At 36.1% G+C, this 19,543-nt stretch overlaps 3 protein-coding genes across 3 annotated transcripts in view; 2 read left to right on the top strand and 1 right to left on the bottom strand.

The window, feature by feature from the left end:
• Positions 1–19,543, bottom strand: part of LOC100015564 (olfactory receptor 51F2-like) — a 171,396-nt gene that overhangs the window by 143,824 nt on the left and 8,029 nt on the right. The gene's annotated exons all lie outside the window — the stretch shown is intronic.
• On the top strand, positions 3,516–4,478 carry LOC100018857 (olfactory receptor 51G2-like). The gene has a single exon (XM_007491105.1). The coding sequence runs from the start codon at positions 3,516–3,518 to the stop codon at positions 4,476–4,478; it is 963 nt and encodes a 320-aa protein (XP_007491167.1).
• Positions 10,595–18,037, top strand: LOC100617560 (olfactory receptor 51I2-like). Its single transcript, XM_007491104.3, has 2 exons — positions 10,595–10,618; positions 15,548–18,037. Exons 1-2 carry the CDS (start codon positions 10,595–10,597, stop codon positions 16,466–16,468), a joined length of 945 nt encoding a protein of 314 aa, XP_007491166.3. The 3' UTR covers positions 16,469–18,037.

The following is a 19,543-nucleotide window of genomic DNA, read 5'->3' as shown; positions in this document are numbered from 1 at the left end:
AGAAGCATTGGACCATTTTGTAAAAGCTGAGGTTAGTGACTTTGTTCACAAATTTCCGTGGTTCTTTATTTTCCAGTTTGGTGGAGTTAGACAACTGACATGAATGGAAAATCCTCATATTTCACTGGATCTTTCTAGCACTTCCTATACTTGCCTAGAGTTATTTATAAATAGAATCTATGTCAGATCTGCTGTTTTCCTAATTCCTGCCTCTGTTCTTCAAAGAGATTCAGAGGAAAGATAATATGCAGAACATGAGAACTGGTTAAACCAGAGGGTCTAGATCATTTACATATAATATTGAGTAAACTAGAAAAGTGACTGCCTTCTTAAATTCTAGAGACTGTCCATCAAAACAGATGTCCAAGGGGGCAAGTGGTGGCTCAGTGTATTGAGAGCCAGGCCCACAGACAGGTGGTCCTGGGTTCAAATTTGACTTCAGACACTTCTTAACTGTGTCCTGGGCAAGTAACTTAACCCCCATTACCTAACTCTTACCACTTATCTGCCTTGGAACCAATACATAGTATTGATTTCAAAACAGAAGGTAAGGGCTTAAAAAAAAAAAACAGATATCCAAGAATTTAAGATGATGTTTCTAATAAGAGATACACTTCACGGAAAGAATAGGAAATAAAACAGTTGACTGAGGTGTACAGAAAAGAGAGAAAATAAAATGATTCTTCAGAGCTTCTTTCAGCCTAATCACTTTAATATTATCTTCAAATAAAAACCATCTTAGTCTTCTCAGACCTCATCTTAAAATCATAATACTATAGACAAAGGTTCTTAACCTTTTTCAGGTGTTCATCACAATCCCCTTTCACAGTCTTTTGAAATCTATGAACTCCTTCTCAGAATGTTTTCAAATGCATAACATGAGATACACAAGACTACAAAGTATGCAAAATATGTTGAAACACAAAATATGTTGAAACACAGTTCTCAAAGGATCTTAACAACAACAAAGTTTATAGACACCAGGTTAAAAACCTGTTACAAACCATCAAAACACCGAGGTAATTACCAACACTCTCATTTTACTAGTAGGGAAATTGGTTCCAAAGGAGAGCAATTGGACTGCCCAACTGGTTGAGCTAGAAATGTTTCCTAACTCTAATTCCAGTGTGCTTTCCTCTGTACTATACAATTTCCTAAAAAAGTGGAATCCCGCAACTACCAATAAGGATTATTATTCAATTTTCCACAGTCACAATCTCTTAAGGAAGAAGACAACTTTTGGTAAAAGTCATTGTGTGTATATGTATTCTGTAGAGGGTAATAATTGAGTCAAATGCTTTTCTTCCAGGTGCCTAGTCTTTCTCAGAAAAAAAAATGACGTAAGATGTAACTAAATAATTTGTCAGAGACCATCTAGTTCCATTTTTTTTTCATAAATGAGGAAATTGAGGAATGACTTAGTGGCTCAAAGGGTGGCTTTAATGTTTAATCACATTCATGGTTCTAATTATTTCCTCTCTCAGTCTATAAATTGATACCATTGAATATTTGTTTTCCATGTTCCATGATTGTCATGTGTAGCTCTAGTGAGGATCTCCCTTCTTAAATTCCATTTCTTTTCTTTCAAGGTTCCTAGAGATTCAATTACAGTATGTATGGAAGGCACCCAGATATATTCCATGGGTCTAAACTCCAGGTCTGCCTTACCAACTATGTATTATACATCCCTACCACCTGGTGACATGCTCAAACTAAACATGTTTAAAACATAAGTAATTATCTTTTCCTCAGAATGCTCCAACATCCCAATACCCCAATTTCTGTTAAAGATATGTCTATTATTCCAGATTCCCAGATTTCAAACCTAGGAACCCTAATGTTTCTCCTCTCTCTCTCCCCCCCCACCTCTAATATCCAATAAGGTGTTGAATCTTGCTGATTCTGCCTCAGTAATATCTCTTGCATTTCCTTGTTCTTTCCACTCATACCTCAACCTCATGTACTTCCTACTCCCATCACTCTAAAGTATTGTACAAAATACTAGCCTCTTAATTGATCCCCCTTCATCTTGTCTTTTCCCATCTATTAAATATGCCTGCAAATTAATATAACTAAAGTTCATCTGAATATGTTACTCCCCTCATCAAGAAGCTTTAGTATTTCCCTATTGCATTTATGATAAAATATAAATTTCTTTGTTATATTTTAATCCTTTCAGAATCCATATCCAACCCATCTCACCAGTCTGCTTACACAATATTTGCAAGCACCTTTTCTGGGCTCCAGTTAAATGGATATACAGGTTGTTCTTCACACAGGAAATACTACTGCTTCATCATTACTGTAGACTGTTTCTTATGCCTAGAATACTCTTCTCCTCATCTCAACATCCAGGAACCTGTAGTTTGTTTCAAAGATCTACTCAAATGGGTCTCTTCCAAAAGGTCTTTCCTGAATCTTCCAGCTATTGTACCTCCCATTCCCATGTCACTTTGTATATATTTGTTATATTTTCACTCAATTTTCACTCAATTATTCCTTTTATCTTCTCATTGGAATTTAAGTTCCTCATTTTTGGCTTCATATCCATAGCAACAAGTAGCATGGAGCCTGGCATGCAATAAACATTTAGTAAATACTAATTCATTGAAGAAAAGTCAGTCTCTTCCCATATTAGCTCCCTTCTGGGCCCTATCCCTTACCATTTCTTCCAATTTTGTGCACCTGACTCACTTCTGTAAGCCTTCTTCTCTTTGTTCCATTTGTCTTCCTTCTCTCTTCAAAGAGATTAACTCCCCAGAGAACTGGGAGAACCATAAAGAAAAAAAACTTATGTGGCTTGAGGGTACAGAACAAAGAAAAATGATGAGAATCCTTCAAATTGTCTATTTCTTACAGATACAAAGTATTGGGTGATGGTTTCTTAAACAACTCTTGCAACTCTACCCCCTGCTGCTTGCAATGCCAAAGAGGTGAGACAAGAGGCTTCAGCCTCTGTTCCTATTATTCTCTGTCCTATATCTATTGTACTCACATCTAACAATTTCAAGAAATATTTGTACCTTCTTAGTGGTATGAAAAAAGAAGAGAAAAAATATACTTTTAATTTGATTTACTCTAACTGAAATTTAATATTTTCTTAAATTATTTTAAAAGCATTATTGTGAGAAGTCCATAGGCTTCATCAGACTGTCAAAGGAGTCCATGACACACACCAAAAAAAAAAAAAGGTTTAGAACCTCAGATCTCAAATTAATCCAAATTAATTTTGAATCTTTTAAAAATAATTTATATTGTAGGAAACCTGTCAAGGAAAAGAAATCTACATAATAGCTGCAAAATGTATGACAAAGGATGGCCACTGATGGTTCTTAGACCACCTCCTTCTAAATCTATGGAAAACCAAATTTTAGTATCTGAGATCTGAAAAAAAGTATCTATGGTCTCTTACATTCTTGATAAATATTTAGAGACGTTAATCCTGCCTTGTTTGAAACTATATGTAAAGTCTGAGGTGGTATCACCTCCTAAGAGACTTTTTCTGTCTTTCATTGATGTCTCTTCCCAAATCCCATGACAACAGTTCCTTCTTCCAACCATCAGCTTTCCTGCTAATTGGCATCCCAGGCATGGAAGCTGTACATGGATGGGTCTCCATCCCCTTCTGTTCCATGTATACTCTGGCTCTCACAGGCAACTGCCTGATCCTGCTAGCTGTGAAAAGAACTCCCAGCCTGCATCAGCCCATGTATTACTTCCTGTCCATGTTGTCTCTCACTGACTTGGGACTCACTTTGTGCACACTTCCCACCACCCTGGCTGTGCTATGGTTTGACTATCGACGCATAGCCTTTGATGCCTGCTTGACCCAGATGTTTTTCCTCCATTCTTTCTCTGTTGTGGAATCTTCAGTGCTGCTAGCCATGTCTTTTGACCGTTTTGTGGCCATCTCCAACCCACTGCGCTATGCATCTGTCCTTACCAACAGTGCCATTGGCAGGATTGGAATGGCTATTGTGACTCGTGCTACTGTTTCTCTCTTCCCTGTGCCTTTCCTGCTGAAGAGGCTGAACTTCTGCCCCGGGAAAGTCTATCTTTCCCACTCATTTTGCTTTCATGCGGACATGATGAAGAGGGCCTGTGCTGACATCACTGTCAACATACTATATGGGCTCTATGTCGTGCTGTCCACTGCAGTTGTGGATTCCTTACTAATTGCTCTCTCCTATGGACTCATATTACATACTGTAATGGGTTTAGCTTCTCGAAGAGAACGGGTTCGGGCCCTCAACACGTGTGTTTCCCATATTTTAGCTGTTCTGGTCTTCTATATCCCAGTAATTGGAGTGTCCATTATCCACCGCTTTGGTAGACATGCACCCCCCATTGTGCATGCCCTTGTTGCATATGTCTACTTAGTAGTGCCCCCTGTGCTCAATCCAATCATCTACAGTGTCAAATCCAAGCACATTCGAGAGGCACTGATCAAGATGTTAAAGAAGAAGGATCAGGGTTGATTTTTTTTCAAGGGAATAGTTCTAGGATCCCAAGAAATTAATAGGACAGGAACTGTGAATACAACCAGAACAATGGAGAGAGTAACCTTGTGTGTGTGTGTGTGTGTGTGTGTGTGTGTGTGTGTGTGTGTGTGTGTGTGTACATATGCAGAGCCTTTAGTACATAAAGACAGAAGGCAAGAGATAGCATATTTTAAAGTTGAGATAGTTCACATTCTCATGAAAGTCCAGTGATTTGAATTAGATTGCTTTTAAGTCCCTTCCAAGAGTAATAAAGTACTGGATTTGGAGTCAGGAAGACTCAGATAAATTTCTTGGGCTCTCCCAGCCTCTTGGTGTCTTCACTAAGATTGAGTTATTAATAACAACTAACTTACAGGATCAAAAAAATGTATACAGAAAAGTACTTTGTAAACCTTAAAACACCATGTAGAAGACAGCTAACTAGATACTATCCTTTTATACTAGACTGAGAAGTGGACAACAGTCTCCCAATAAATGTCTCAGAGAATACCAAGTTCAGCATGGGATGTATCCCTATAAGCATGAAGGGGAAAGACAGTACAATATTGTGGGAATAAAGTTAGACTTGATGGCAGATTTTCAAATACTAAAGAAACTCCATAAGCTCAGGTCTTTAATTTGCTACTTCCTACATATATGACCTTAGGTAAGGCACTTAGCTTCCTTGATCTCAATTTCTTCATCAAAAAAGTATACCTTATTCTTAATAACATAGATATTAAGAGCAAATCACACTATCTATGTTCAGAAAATTCTCTAGGTTTTAATTTTTCCAAGTTTTAAGACTATTGCTAGATTTGAATGAGATGCCATATGTGGTGTGCTTTGTAACCATGAGTTTATAAGTATTAATTTTCTTTATTATGCTGGGTAATTAAGTGACCGCCATGACCTCACTAACTCCTGAGGCTTTTCAAGGAATGTCAACATGCCACTAACTTTGTTTCTAAGATCCACCACATAAAAACACCTTCTTCTGTGCTCTCCCTGCCCAAACGCTACCACCCATGGACAGTTATCCCTCCAGCATGTGCTGGACCTCTTCTTCACATCTGAGCTGTAGTGAGGTTTGGCAGGGTTTATTTGCAAGAGGAAAGTAATTTCATAACTTAGATGCAAATCACAAGAAATAAGAGAACTAAAATTTACCTGGCCAATGGAAACACCACCTGGTATTAAACATATTATTTCTAAACATTCTTAAGGGACTCAGTGGTGTGTCTGGAAGAACAACAAACTTGGAGTCACAGATCTGGGGTTGAAATCACAGCTTTCTCACTACTATGCCATTGGAAAAGTCACTTAACTTCTCTGAGTCGCAATTTCCCCATGTGTAAAATGAGATAATTGAAGGACCTTTAAAGTGCTTTCTAGCTCTAGATCTATGAGTCTACACTGAATAAAATGTAAACTACTTTAGGGTAGAGACTCTTATTTATATCTTTATGAATCCAAGTGCCTAGCATAATGCTTTTCACAAAGTAGGTGTTTAATAAGTATGTGATGAAATGAATAGAATAGGATTGCATATTATTAAGTTCCAGGCCTGGTATCCTCAGGGCATCTTCCAAATTCCACTTCAAAATCACAAAAATGTTACACACTTCCAACATCGTATAATGGGATACCTAGCCAAAATTGGGCATACTATTCTCAAGATTCTTCCCAAAGATTTTCCCTAGTTCTCTTCCGTTTTTCCTAGTCTGTTTGGTAGATTTAAGATTAGAACCATTCCATCAAAACCCTATCAAAAAAACATTTCAACATAGGTCTGTATCCAGGAAATAGGGATGCCCCCCAACTTGTGATCTCCACTCTATGCCTGTTCCTTCTTCTAAAGAAAGATCTACTGGAGCACAAAACACAGATTAATACCAAGAGCATCTTTGGCCACATCCCCTGAAAGTTCCCAGAGAAACTCTATTCAATAAGAGTGTCTGTCAAGCCAAGGGATCTAAGATTAATGCCTTCGTGACTATGAAAGATCAAAGGTCCTAAAGGCAGGTCTCATATGCCTTCTATATTACCTGTTACCCCACCACATGGCAGAGAAGAAGGATGTATCTCCAAGGACCTCAGAAAAGACTGATTATTTGGTTAATCCATTTATCTATCTTTCAAAACTTCAGTCTTTTTTTACCCCTGGAATAGACAAGGCTATTAGCAAATTACCACATACACGGTGAGATAAATTAATTAAAAAAACATTTATTAAGTGCTTATTATTTGAAAAGCACTGTGCTAAGCACTGGGAATATAAATGGGATAGCCTTTTAATACTTTCCCCACTCTAGAACACTCCTCAATTCCCTTCCCACTTCAATTCACTTGACAAATCATCTCTAGATAGTGGTATTAAGTAGACAACACATCCTCTGAGGTCTTGCCACCCTTGAAGAATTCCCTGCCAGAACCCTATAATCCCTAGGGTTTTGGAGGCACCATATAGGCTTTTCCAAGCAAAGGTATAAAGGATAGGCAGAGTAGAGCTACTGCCTAAATGCATGGCCGGATGAAATGGATCTCAAGCTTTCAACCATTATGTGAAAGCTAAAGATGATGACATGCTGCACAAATATCATTAGGTAGGTCTTAATTTTCCCAGAATGATAGGGTTAGATAACTGACATAGATGGAAAATACCCTAATTTTTCTGGATCCACTTAGTTTGTACTACCTTATTCAGTACCCTTTCTAACTGGAACTGCTCATAAATAATGAATCTATCACATTTAATATTTTGCTCATTGGGGGGCAGCTGGGTGGCAGCTGGGTGGCTCAGTGGGTTGAAAGCCAAGCCTAGAGATGGGAGGTCCTAGGTTCAAATCTGACCTCAGACACTTCCCAGCTGTGTGACCCTGGGCAAGTCACTTAACCCCCATTGCTTAGCCCTTACCACTCTTCTGCCTTGGAGCCAATACACAGTATTGACTCCAAGACAGAAGGTAGGGGTTTAAAAATATATATTGCTCATTGCTTTAGCCCCATACCTTGTGAAGGCATTTGTGAAAAAGAGAATATGTAGAAAATAGGAACTTACTAAATGCTAGGGTTTTATCAGGGGCCCTTTTTTTTCATCTCAGGGACTCCAATTGTCTGGGGAAACTTGTGAAATACTTGATTGTTTTTAAATGAATAAAATACAAAGGATAAAAAAGAAAACCCATTTCATTGAAATGAAAATTTATTGTTCCTATCCAAGTTGATAAACTTCCTGACACCTATATCCAGAACACTAGGGGATCATTATGTCCCAGATGAAGAATCCTTTATTTAGATAAAACAAAGTTTAGTATAATCGAAAATAAGCTACAGTTGTCTGCCTTCATAAAGTCTACAGACTGTCCATCAGAATGACTGTCCTGGAATACAAGGCCATGTTTCTGCTAAGAGATATCTCTTAAGACATCAGGTATTAATTTCCTGAGATAACTAGAGGGAGGATGGAGAGAAATCGAACAATATTCCTCACAGGATTCCTTCAATGCCAAACACTTTGGAATTAGCTAAAATCTATTTTAGACACCTCCGTCTTCTTAGTCTTTGTCTTAGAATCACAGAGCATTAGAGTTCAGCAAGGTTGAGTCAGAAGTTGCACAAATTGGAAGATCAGGGCACTTTACACATCACCTTATTGTTTCTGGAAAACTGAAACAATTTCTTCTAAACCCATGTTAGTTGTTTTGTTGTTGTTAATTAATTTGTTTATTTTACTAATTACATGTAATAACAAGTTCCATGTGAGTTGTTAAGCTTCCATATCACAGATTCTTCAGGAAGAAAGCAATGTTGGTGAGGATCCAAGTATATAAGTGTATTTCGGTGGAGGAAAACATAATTAATGAATCCTGTTTCAAGATGCCACAACTCCCAAAAAGAATGATTGCTAGAATTTTAGGTTATTAGAAATAGAATATAGCCTAAGGATCTAGTCCAATTTATTTACTTTATAGGTAAAGAAACAGAGAACCAAAAAGTTGAACTAAATAAACTGTCCAATCTCACTGATTTAATGGTACATAGTATAACTTCACAGTTCAAACATAGGGAAAGTTCTTAATAGTTTCCATACCATTTGGTAAGTTCTCCTTGGATTCTGGTTTTCCTCAATCTATGACTATCATGCTCAGCTGCTTTAAAAATATCTACCAATTAATCTTGATTTTTCCCCCTAAAGCTTCATGAATTCAACTAACCTTTCTATTCAAATAAATCCAGAATCCACATATCTACCCTTCTTCTCTCTCCTGAACTACAGTTCCATATACCTAACTACCTTCTGAATATTTCTATTTCAATATGTTAGGCCTCAGAGCACATCATCTTTCCTTCTTAACCAATTAAGTCTCATAACTTCCTGGAAAGAATACTACTATTATTTTAAGCATCTAGGAATCATCTTCAATATATCCCTCTGCCACATCCATACATATCTAATCAGTTTTTGAATCCTTTATATACTACCTCCTCAACACTTCCTGCATCCTCCAGCCCAGTTTCTGACAATCGCTCTTAACTAGCTGTGGGACTTTGAACAAGTCAGGTTCTCTGACTCAGGCCTCAGTTTCCTCACCTGTAAAGTGATACAGTTGGAATAGATGACCTCTAAGGTGTATGATTTCCATAATCCTTTTTCTTTCAGGAATACTTAATAATTAATTCAGTCACTGAGAAAAAAGGATATTGGACCTGATTCAGTCACAGAGAAAACAGGATATTGAACCCGAGTACAGATTTGATCTCTGACATTTACTAGTTGGCTGACTGCCCACAAGTCCCTTAATCTCTCTAAGCCTCAGTTTTCTCATCTGTAAAATAGTATAATACTAACTGTAGAATTATATTCAGAGTGGTTGCAAAACTCAAATAAAATGCATTAAAAAGTGCTGTATATAAACTTTAAAGTACTATATAAATGTCAGCTATTATATCAATATCTTTTTTAAAAAGGGTAGAAGATTGTTTTTTGTTTTTTGGTTGTTTTTTTTTAAGTTAGGACTAGGGCAGCTGGGTGGCTCAGGAGAATGGGAGCCAGGCCTGGAGATAGGAGGTCCTGGGTTCAAATATGTCCTTAGTCACATCTAGATTCATGACCCTGCCTGAGTCACTTAACCCAATTACCTTGCTTTTACTGGTCTTTTGCCTTGGAACTTAGTATCAACTCTAGCACAGAAGGTACTGGTTTTTTAAAAAGTTAGAGCTTGGAATTGTAGTGGCTCATTCCTACTTTCTTAGTAAAACTGACAATTCATTGAGAGGATCGATTTGACATCTATTTTGAAACTTGAATGGAGAAAAGAGTATCTAGATTCAAGGAGAGTAGATATGAAGCTGTTAAAATTGTTCATGAAAGATTAAAGACCTCAATTAGTGTAGTTGTGATGTGAATAAAGATTGCATTTTTCATCAAGCATCTTTTTGGGATTGTTTTGGATCATTGTATTGCTGAGAATAGCTAAGTCATTCACAGTTGTTCATTGTACATTTCTTTTACTATGTACAAAGTTATCCTCATTCTGTTCACTTCACTCTGCATCAGTTTATGTAAGACTTTCCAGGTTCTTCTCAAATTATTCTGCTTATCATTTCTTATAGCACAATAATATTCCATTGTAATCATATAATACAACTTGTTCAGCCAATCTTCAGTTGATGGGCATGGCCTCATTTTCCAATTCTTTGCCATGACAAAAAGAGCTGCTAAATATATTTATGTACAAAGAGATCCTTTCCCTTTTTGTTCTTTATCTCTTTGGTATACAGATCTAGTAGTGGTATTATTGGATCAAAGTGTATGCACAGTTTTATAGCCCTTACGACTTAGTTACAAATTGTTCTCTAGAATAGTCAAATAAGTTCACAATGCCACTAACAGGGCATTCATGTCTCAATTTTACCAGTTCTCCTCTCACATTTATCTTTTTCCTTTTCTGAGAATCTGTTAGATGTGAGACGATACCTCACAGCTATTTTAATTTGCATTTTCTAGTCAATAGTTATTTAAAACATTTTCATATAACTATAGATATAACTTTGATTACTATATATAAAAATTACTTGTTTAAATCCTCTGACCATTTATCAGATAGGTAATGACTTATTTTCATGTGACTCATTTTCTATGTATTTGAGAAATTTATTAGAAAAGCTGTATTAGAGCTCTTTATTAAAATATCTTTATTAGAAAAACTTATTATATTTTCATTATGATTACTTTATATTTCCCTATATCATATCTTCTTCAATTATCCTACTGTATCTCTCCTTTTCCCTTGTGCATCTTCAAAAGTGTTTTGCTTCTGACCAGAACCTACTCCAATCTGCACTTCCTTCTAACACTTATTCCCTTCTCCTAGTTTCCTCTAGGATAAAAGATTTCTATACCCAACTGAGTGTGTATGTTATTCCCTCTTTGAGTCAATTCTGATGGCAATAAGGTTCAAATGCTTCCCTTTCTACCTGTAGTTATCTCTATATCCTAATAACTCATCTTCCCTTCTACTTGAAACTCTTATGCATCTTTTTTTTGGTCACATAATTTACCCCATTCTACCTTTCCCTTCTCCCTTTTCCTACTCCATTCCTCTTTCTCACCCCTTAATTTTTTAGTTATCATCCCATCAAATTCAATTCATACTTATGTTTTCTGTCTATGTATATACTCCTTTTAATTTCTCTAATAATGATAAAATTCTTAAGAGTTAAAAGTATTATATTCCCACATTAGGATCTAAATAGTTTAAACTCCTTTAATCCATTATGATTGATCTTTCCTATTTACCTTTTTTTAAATTTCTTGTGAATCTTGTATTTCAAAGTCAAATTTTATTTTCAGCTCTAGTGTTTTCATAAGGGAAACTTGAAATTCCTCTATTTCAATGAATATCAAATTTTTACCCTGAAGGATTAAACTGAATTTGGCTGGATAGGTGTTCTTGGTTGTAATCCTAGCTCCTTTGTCCTCTGGAACATCGTATTCCAGACTTTCTAATTCTTTAATGTAGAAGCTGCTAAATAGTGTGTTGTGACTACAGTTCCATGATATTAGAATTATTTCTTTTTGGCATTTACAATATTTTCTCCTTGACTCAAGAGCTCTGGAATTTGGCTATGATATTCCTGAAAATTTTTATTTGGGGATCTTTTCAGAAGGTGATTGGTAGATTTTTTCCATTCCTATTTTACTCTGCTATTTATTATAATAATTGACAAAACCACTGCTTTGAGATGAACAAATTTAGCAAGGCACTTTCTTGACTCATTTCTCATTATGTTTTCAAAATAACTTATGTAGTCTGTCATTATTTTGATCCCTATTTTACAGATGAAAAAGGCAAAGATCAAAGTGGGTATTTGAAACAGCTAGATAGCATAGTTGATAGAGTATGAATCCAGGTTCAGCCATTCACTGTATGACACTGAGAAAGTCATTTAGCATCTTAGTCTCAATTTCCTCCTCTGTAAAATGAAGGAAGTGATAGTACTAACTTCACAGAGATGTAATGAGGATCACAGCAAATGAGTATATAAGCATATATATACATATATATAATTAACATTTTGCAAACCTTAAAATACCTGGTAGCTATTTTTATTATTATTTCTATTGCTATTGTTATTCATCCAGTCCAAAGCCATACAGAAATAGGGAGTAAGGGTTGTCAATAAAGTATTTGGCATGTGCAAAAATATTCTGTATGGCTCGATTCACTTCTCAGCCTTGGGTATTAGAATATCCTTTGGGACAAGTAAATTTAATTTATCCCTCTTCATTTACCCTTCCCCACTGCATTTGACCTATGTCCTCATTCATGGTTCCCTTTTTTGAAAGAAAGAGATGGGTAAGGAGAGGAGCTAGATAAACTCTATATCTACTTTGTCACTCTTATTCTAATCACTAATACCAACTCCCATCTATCTCTCTTGCTAATTATTATTCTGGAAAAGTTTGGGTTGGAGAAATGTTTGAAACTGTGGGGCTAGGGAAAAATTTGAATCACACAAAAGTTTGGATTCCAAGGCCAAATCTGAATCAGAATTTAGACTTGAATATATTTTAATCCACTTCTAAATTCAGAATTGGTAATTGAGAAAGAAATGAAATTATAAAAATCTCCTTTCTCTGGGGCAGAATCTTGACTTAAACTGTATTGGGGTAGAGTACTAGGTTCAGGTCTGGAGGAAAATCATGATACACACTTGGAGAGCTATTGGCAGAAAAAAGGGGAGTGATACCAAGGATTGATGGGGAAAAGAGAACAGAGTATATGCAAGGAATTGACTGGTCAAAGGAAAAAATGTAGTAACAAAAATATATGAAAGCTAGGGTCCAGAAAGTTATGGAAGTAAAGTTCCTGTTGATAGAACCGTGTCATTTTAATTCTCTATATCCAAACAACTACACAAACACACAATAGGAATATAGGACATGTCTGTTAAATGTCATAAAAGAGGCAAAAAGGAAGGCTGGAGAAGCAGAAAAGGAATAAAATACTGTGGGACTTAAAATACGATTGGGGATAACTGAAGGTTTCTGCAATAATATTAGCAATGCAGCAATCTATAAGATTACCCTAGGAGCATTTGCAGTATGGACAGGATGAGGCAAACTGAAACTTCTTTCTGTGTATCATGGACCCCATTTATGTCATTGGTAGTGCAATGAAGCCTGAAGATCTTTCTTAGAGAAATGGTTTTAATGAATTGAAGGAAATGCAAATTTCAGTGAGCAGTAAATGAAAATAAATATTTTTTTCTCATTCAAGTTCACAGATGTTCTTGAAGTCTTTCCATGAACTTCTTGTTGAAGTACACTCCATGAACGTACTCCAACTTAAAAGCCCCTGGATTAAAAGAATGATGGTGGAGGTGACTCTTTATTAGTCCAGGAAAGATGTAGTAAAGGTCTAAACTAGAGTAATGGTGAAAGGCAAAGAGAAAGAAGAGAAAGGATGTGAATAACATAGAAATGGAATTGACAGGTGGATAAAATACATATTTCAATGACTCCGTGAGTCTCTGTTCTCTGGAATATCACTGTTGAGAAGGTCAGAGAATATATGATGAGGGATGGTAGGGGAAGGATAAGAGAAAAGCAAGATAATTTAATGGAATTACATAAACATTGCTAATGTCAACTTTATTCAGACATTGCTGCAAAAGTTGGTTGATCTCTTTCCACTTATGGTTTTTTTCCGTAATAAGGTCAACTAAACACTACAAATGGAAGAAGACTGAGCTTCTTTTTGCTCCTCTTATCCTGAAGCTTCAGAGGTCCTTTTTCTGGAAGACCCAAACCAAGATGTCATTCTAGAGAAGGCCAAACTACATCCCTGAGATTGGGTCTATTAGGTATAGCTCCATATAACTAGTTGAAGACTCTGGTTTTAGAAGGGTATCCAGACAGTTTTGAGTTAACCCATGGTTTGTATCCTTAATCACCTCTCTTCTGAAACATTTCAATCTCCTTCTAAGTAGTAGCCCTGATTCAAGTCTCTTCTATTAGAACCCATCTTTGTCTCAGCTGCTGACTAGATTTTCCTGAAATGTAAGAATTACAATCATAATATCTATCATTTATATGAGCTTTAAGGTATGCAAGGTATTATATATATATGTGTGTGTGTGTGTGTGTGTGTGTGTGTGTGTGTGCTTATATTATATAATATATATTGTATCCATATCAACTTGTATTATATTATATCATATCATACTATGTTATAGCATATTATTCTATATATTTATTCTATTTTATTTGTTATATTTATTATTAGGTATTGCCACAACCCTGGAAGGTAGACATTATTATTTTCATTTTATAGATGATGAAATAGGCACAGGGTGGGTAAAAGATTTGGTTAAGGATCACACAGTAAGTATCTGAGGCAATAATTGAACTAAGACCCTTGTGACTCCAAGTTCAACACTCTAAACTTCTTAATTAGCTACCTCAAGGAGAGATGACCATGTCAGTTGCCTATTCAATGAACTCCAATAACTTTTATTACTTTGATACTCAAATATACATTTTGTTTAAAGTCTGGCATTTAAAGCTCTTCATAATCAATCTCCTATCTACCTTTACATGAATATTTATTTCTCCTGGGGTTGTTTTAAGTCTCAAATGAGAAAATAATTAAGTGTTTAGGACAGTGCCTAGCATGTATTGAGCATATTGAGCACTATATAAATGTAGCTATTTTTATTATTATTCCATTTCATGCATTCTACAATGAAGCTATACAAGTCTACTTGTTTTTTTTCATATATAAAAATGTATCTTGTGAAGCCATCTTTCCCTGGGTTCTCTTTGAAACCTGAAATGCTCTCTCTCTTTGTTTTTAGCTCTTAGAATCATTGGATTTCTTCAAGACTCACTTCAAATGTCAACTTTTGCAGAAGGTCTTTCTTTATCTCAAAGCCATTAAAGCCTTTCCCTCCAAGATTACCTTACATCTACAAACATATCCTATATGTACATACTATTTTAGAATTCATTTCCTCCATTAGAATGTATTCTCCTTGGAAGCAGGAACTGTTTTCATGACTGTGTATTCATGGACACATTTTGAATATCAATTTCCTTATCATAATGCATGACACATAGTATTTAATAAACGTTTGTTTTCTGATATCATCCTCACAGGATTGAGATGGGACCCAAACTCTCAAAACTTCCTTCAATGAACTTCCAGGCATCTCACACTGTAAAATTTATTGAAAACCATTTTGGATATTTTTTTTTTAAAATACTATACTAGATTAGTTGTTAAGGAAATGAATTCAAACATAACTTCAAGATGTATAATACAGGATAGTTGTTGACAAGGATGAGTAGGCCAATTTTTAAACCCAAATTTTGGTATCTTGGTCCTGAGGAAAATGTCTAAAGTTGCTTCTGAATTCCTGATAGAAAAATTGCGGACAATGATCCTGACTTTTGTCTGAATCTGTGTGTATACAGCAGGAGTTGGTCTCATCTTTTGAGAGACTAACTTTCAATGATGTCTCTTCCCCAATTCCATGATAATGGCTCCTTCTTCCAACCCTCTGTTTTTCTGCTGATTGGCATTCCAGGTTTGGAAGCTATGCATGGATGGATCTCCATCCCCTTCTCCTCTATGTATGCTCTGGCTCTCGCAGGTAATTGCCTAATCCTACTAGCTGTGAAAAGAACTCCCAGTCTGCATCAACCCATGTATTACTTCCTGTCCATGTTGTCTCTCACTGACTTGGGACTCACTTTGTGCACACTTCCCACCACCCTGGCTGTGCTATGGTTTGACTATCAACGCATAGCCTTTGATGCTTGCTTGACCCAGATGTTTTTCCTCCATTCTTTCTCTGTTGTGGAATCTTCAGTGCTGCTAGCCATGTCTTTTGACCGTTTTGTGGCCATCTCCAACCCACTGCGCTATGCATCTGTCCTTACCAACAGTGCCATTGGCAGGATTGGAATGGCTATTGTGACTCGTGCTACTGTTTCTCTCTTCCCTGTGCCTTTCCTGCTGAAGAGGCTGAACTTCTGCCCCGGGAAAGTCTATCTTTCCCACTCATTTTGTTTTCATGCAGACATGATGAAGAGGGCCTGTGCTGACATCACTGTCAACATATTATATGGGCTCTATGTAGTACTGTCCACAGCATTTGTGGATTCCTTTCTAATTGCCATCTCCTATGGACTCATTCTTCACACAGTAATGGGATTAGCATCTCCTCAAGAACGGATCCGGGCTCTCAACACTTGTGTCTCCCATATTCTAGCTGTTCTAGTCTTTTATATCCCTGGTGTGGGAGTATCCATTATTCATCGCTTTGGTAGACATGCACCCCCCATTGTGCATGCCATTATTGCCTATGTCTATTTGATTGTGCCCCCTGTGCTCAATCCTATCATCTACAGTGTCAAATCCAAGCACATTCGAGAGGCATTGATCAAGATGTTAAAGAAGAAGGATCAGGGTTGATTTTCATTGAGAATAGTCATAACATTCCAGGAACCTACTGTTGGGAGAGAAGGATATGAAGAGTCACCACCATGTATACAGTAACTCTTTCATATAACCTTCAAGAGCCTTGAAGAGAGGACAAGGGAAGGAGAGAGGGGGTCACAAATCTGAGAGCTGAGTCATAGTACCTATCCTGAAGGAATGTCCCCATCCAGTTGGTTGGAACAGATGATCATTCAGTCTTTTCTAACTCTAAATCTATGATGCTATAATCCCACTGTTACAGAGGAGTCATATAAATGATTCAAGTAATTCAACATGGAATAATGTGGCTCCATTATTAAGAGGAAGAGATAAGCTATGGTTCATTGGGTAGAACTACAGACTCAAAGCAGAAGATGTTGCCTCAGGTGTTGAATCTACCACTTTCTTTTTTAGTTTTATGACTTTAGATAGACCACCAAATCTCCCTTAGCCTCAGCTTTGTCATTAGTAGTACAGAGTTAATGATACACATAGTCAAATGTGTATTACATGCTAATATAATTGATTTGATTAACTAAATAATCAACATAGGGCTTAATATCAATTAAGGAAAGTTGTCTCAATTTAATCACTTTCTCAGTCTGACACTCTTGCCCTTTCACCTGATTCCCATTAAAAAAATCCTTTCCTCTAAATCTTGTGTGATGGGAATCTCTCAGTGCTCAATCATGTCTGGGTCTGATGTGGGACTTCTGAAATCTGTATGTGTTAAATATTTGTATTTACATCAGTGTAACTAGTTTAGATTGTAATCCTATAGGACATAGGACATAGGACTACCAAAAAAATAATAAGAAGGCATATATTCAGAACAATGTCTCATCTTTTTAAATACTTAATATTTCATATAACAAATGAGAGATTAATAGTAATAAAGGAAGTAGTTATAGCAATGACAATTTAAGCAGTCTGGTATTTTCAAAAAAAGTGGACATGGGGGCAGCTGGGTAGCTCAGTGGATTGAGAACCAGGTCTAGAGATGAAAGGTCCTAGGTTCAAATCTGGCCTCAACCACTTCCTAGCTGTGTGACCCTGGGCAAGTCACTTGATCCCCATTGCCTAGCCCTTACTACTCTTCTGCCTTGGAGCCAATACACAGTATTGACTCCAAGATGGAAGGTAAGGGTTTTAAAAAAAAGGGAGACATAGAATTAGAGGTCAGGTTTTGACCACCACTTACAGGACAATCTTGAGTAACCTATTTAGTAACTATGAATTTTGATTATATCATATGTAAGAGGGTGATATATCAGTTGCATAGAGTCACTGGGAAGATCACATGAGCATGAAAGTGAGAAGACTTTTCATTTTCAAATCCTATAATATAAAGATAGAATTATGATAAACAGTGGTAGAGAAGATGGTAATGATTTTGATTTATTGACTAATTTTTACTAGACCTTGGTTATTACCAGACCTGAAATATAGACAACATCACAACTCATTATTTGGATAACATTTATTATAACTCATTTTGTCATATTGTTTAATTACATTTTTATTACTTAGAAAACTGTTTAATGATTTCAATGTTGGGAAAATAAACCCTATTTATTTATTTGAACTCTGTTTACAAAGGCTTATATTTTTTTCCTACTCTTACATACTCACCAGTTCAATGACTAAAGAGTTTTTTAATTGTGTGTCCCTTAAAATTTTTAATATGATTGAAAATTATTTTTTGGTATTTAATGCATTCATTATAATACAATTATGAGTAGTAGCCTCTTCAGTATATCAATTTATGTCAACATATCAAAAATCTCTCAACATGCTAACAGTGTTACAAGGAAATATTTTAACATTTGGTGCTTATCATGAAATAACTGGACTATGTAGCTATTATCCCTCACTTTTATTATGTGACTGGCTGCTTCTGATCATATATTTCCCCATTGTTTTATGGTAATTTGGGGGTACATGTAGATGCAGAAAATCTTTGAAAAAGTATAACATTTATTTTTTGCTTTAAAAAAGCCTATGAAGTCTAAGAATAAAATAATCTATTTCTTAATTTTAAAAAAACTATCAAAACCACAAACTAGCATTATATGCAATGGAAAACATTAGAGACTTTATCTAAATATAGAGGATTAAAAAAATGTTCCATTTCTGAGGAGTTTTTTTTTTTATTATACAAGGAAAATACTTGAGAAAACAAATAGCTTCAGTGAAGTAGAACACAAAAACTCAGTAAAATGAATTGGATTACTATATATCAATGAAAAAGATTTACACTGCCCAAGTGTACCTTGGTGTTATTAAACCACACATTCCAATAAGTAAGAATGATGAATATTTTCCATATTTATTGCCCCAAATTTTATAATCTCAAGAAACATTTTCTGAGTCCCTTTTTGTGGACATCTTTATTGCAATGTATAAGGATAATTTTAGTGTTGTGACTAAAACTATATTTAATTATTGGTCGTCATGGAATATCCCAAATAATAAAATATACAAGTCACCTGGAAATTATGGTGATTTTAATTAATATAGAGGAAAGGATTTAAGAAAGAGAGATAGAGAGGGAAAGAGTTAATTAAAAATGCTCTGACTCAGGCTGAACCAGGCAGGAGTTAAAGGCCTTGGCCAAGGGGCCTTCCTTGAGAGACAAGGGAAAGGGAAGTCAGTCTTGTCACTCACCACTTGACTATCTTAAGGAAATTGTCTGAGGGGGCTCCTCCCAGCTCAAGTTCCAGGAGAGTTCCAGGATCGAACTGGCTCCCAGGCCTGCTCACAGGAAGTCACCAGCCAGATCAGAGAAAGAGACCAAAGAGAGGAAATGATACGCCATATATAGACAGTTTTACATCACTTTCCTGCATCTTATCTGTTCCAATGGGAGCTTAGCTTGACTTAAGACAGCCCAGGGTCTGTCAGCTGTTTCTGCACATGTCTGTCAAAGGCCATCCTCCTAGATACTTAATCCTTAAGTATAGGTGCAGACATCCCTAACCTTGTTAGACTAAGTAGGGTGGATCAATGAAGACTTCACAAGACATTCCTGATTCTGTTAGACCAAGTATCTCCATTGTTACAATCAGA

This window comes from Monodelphis domestica, chromosome 4 (assembly GCF_027887165.1).
Source record: "Monodelphis domestica isolate mMonDom1 chromosome 4, mMonDom1.pri, whole genome shotgun sequence".
In the NCBI taxonomy this organism is placed as follows: domain Eukaryota; kingdom Metazoa; phylum Chordata; class Mammalia; order Didelphimorphia; family Didelphidae; genus Monodelphis; species Monodelphis domestica.
The sequence above is the reverse complement of the archived record's forward strand: the minus strand, read 5'-3'. Positions and strand labels throughout refer to the sequence as shown.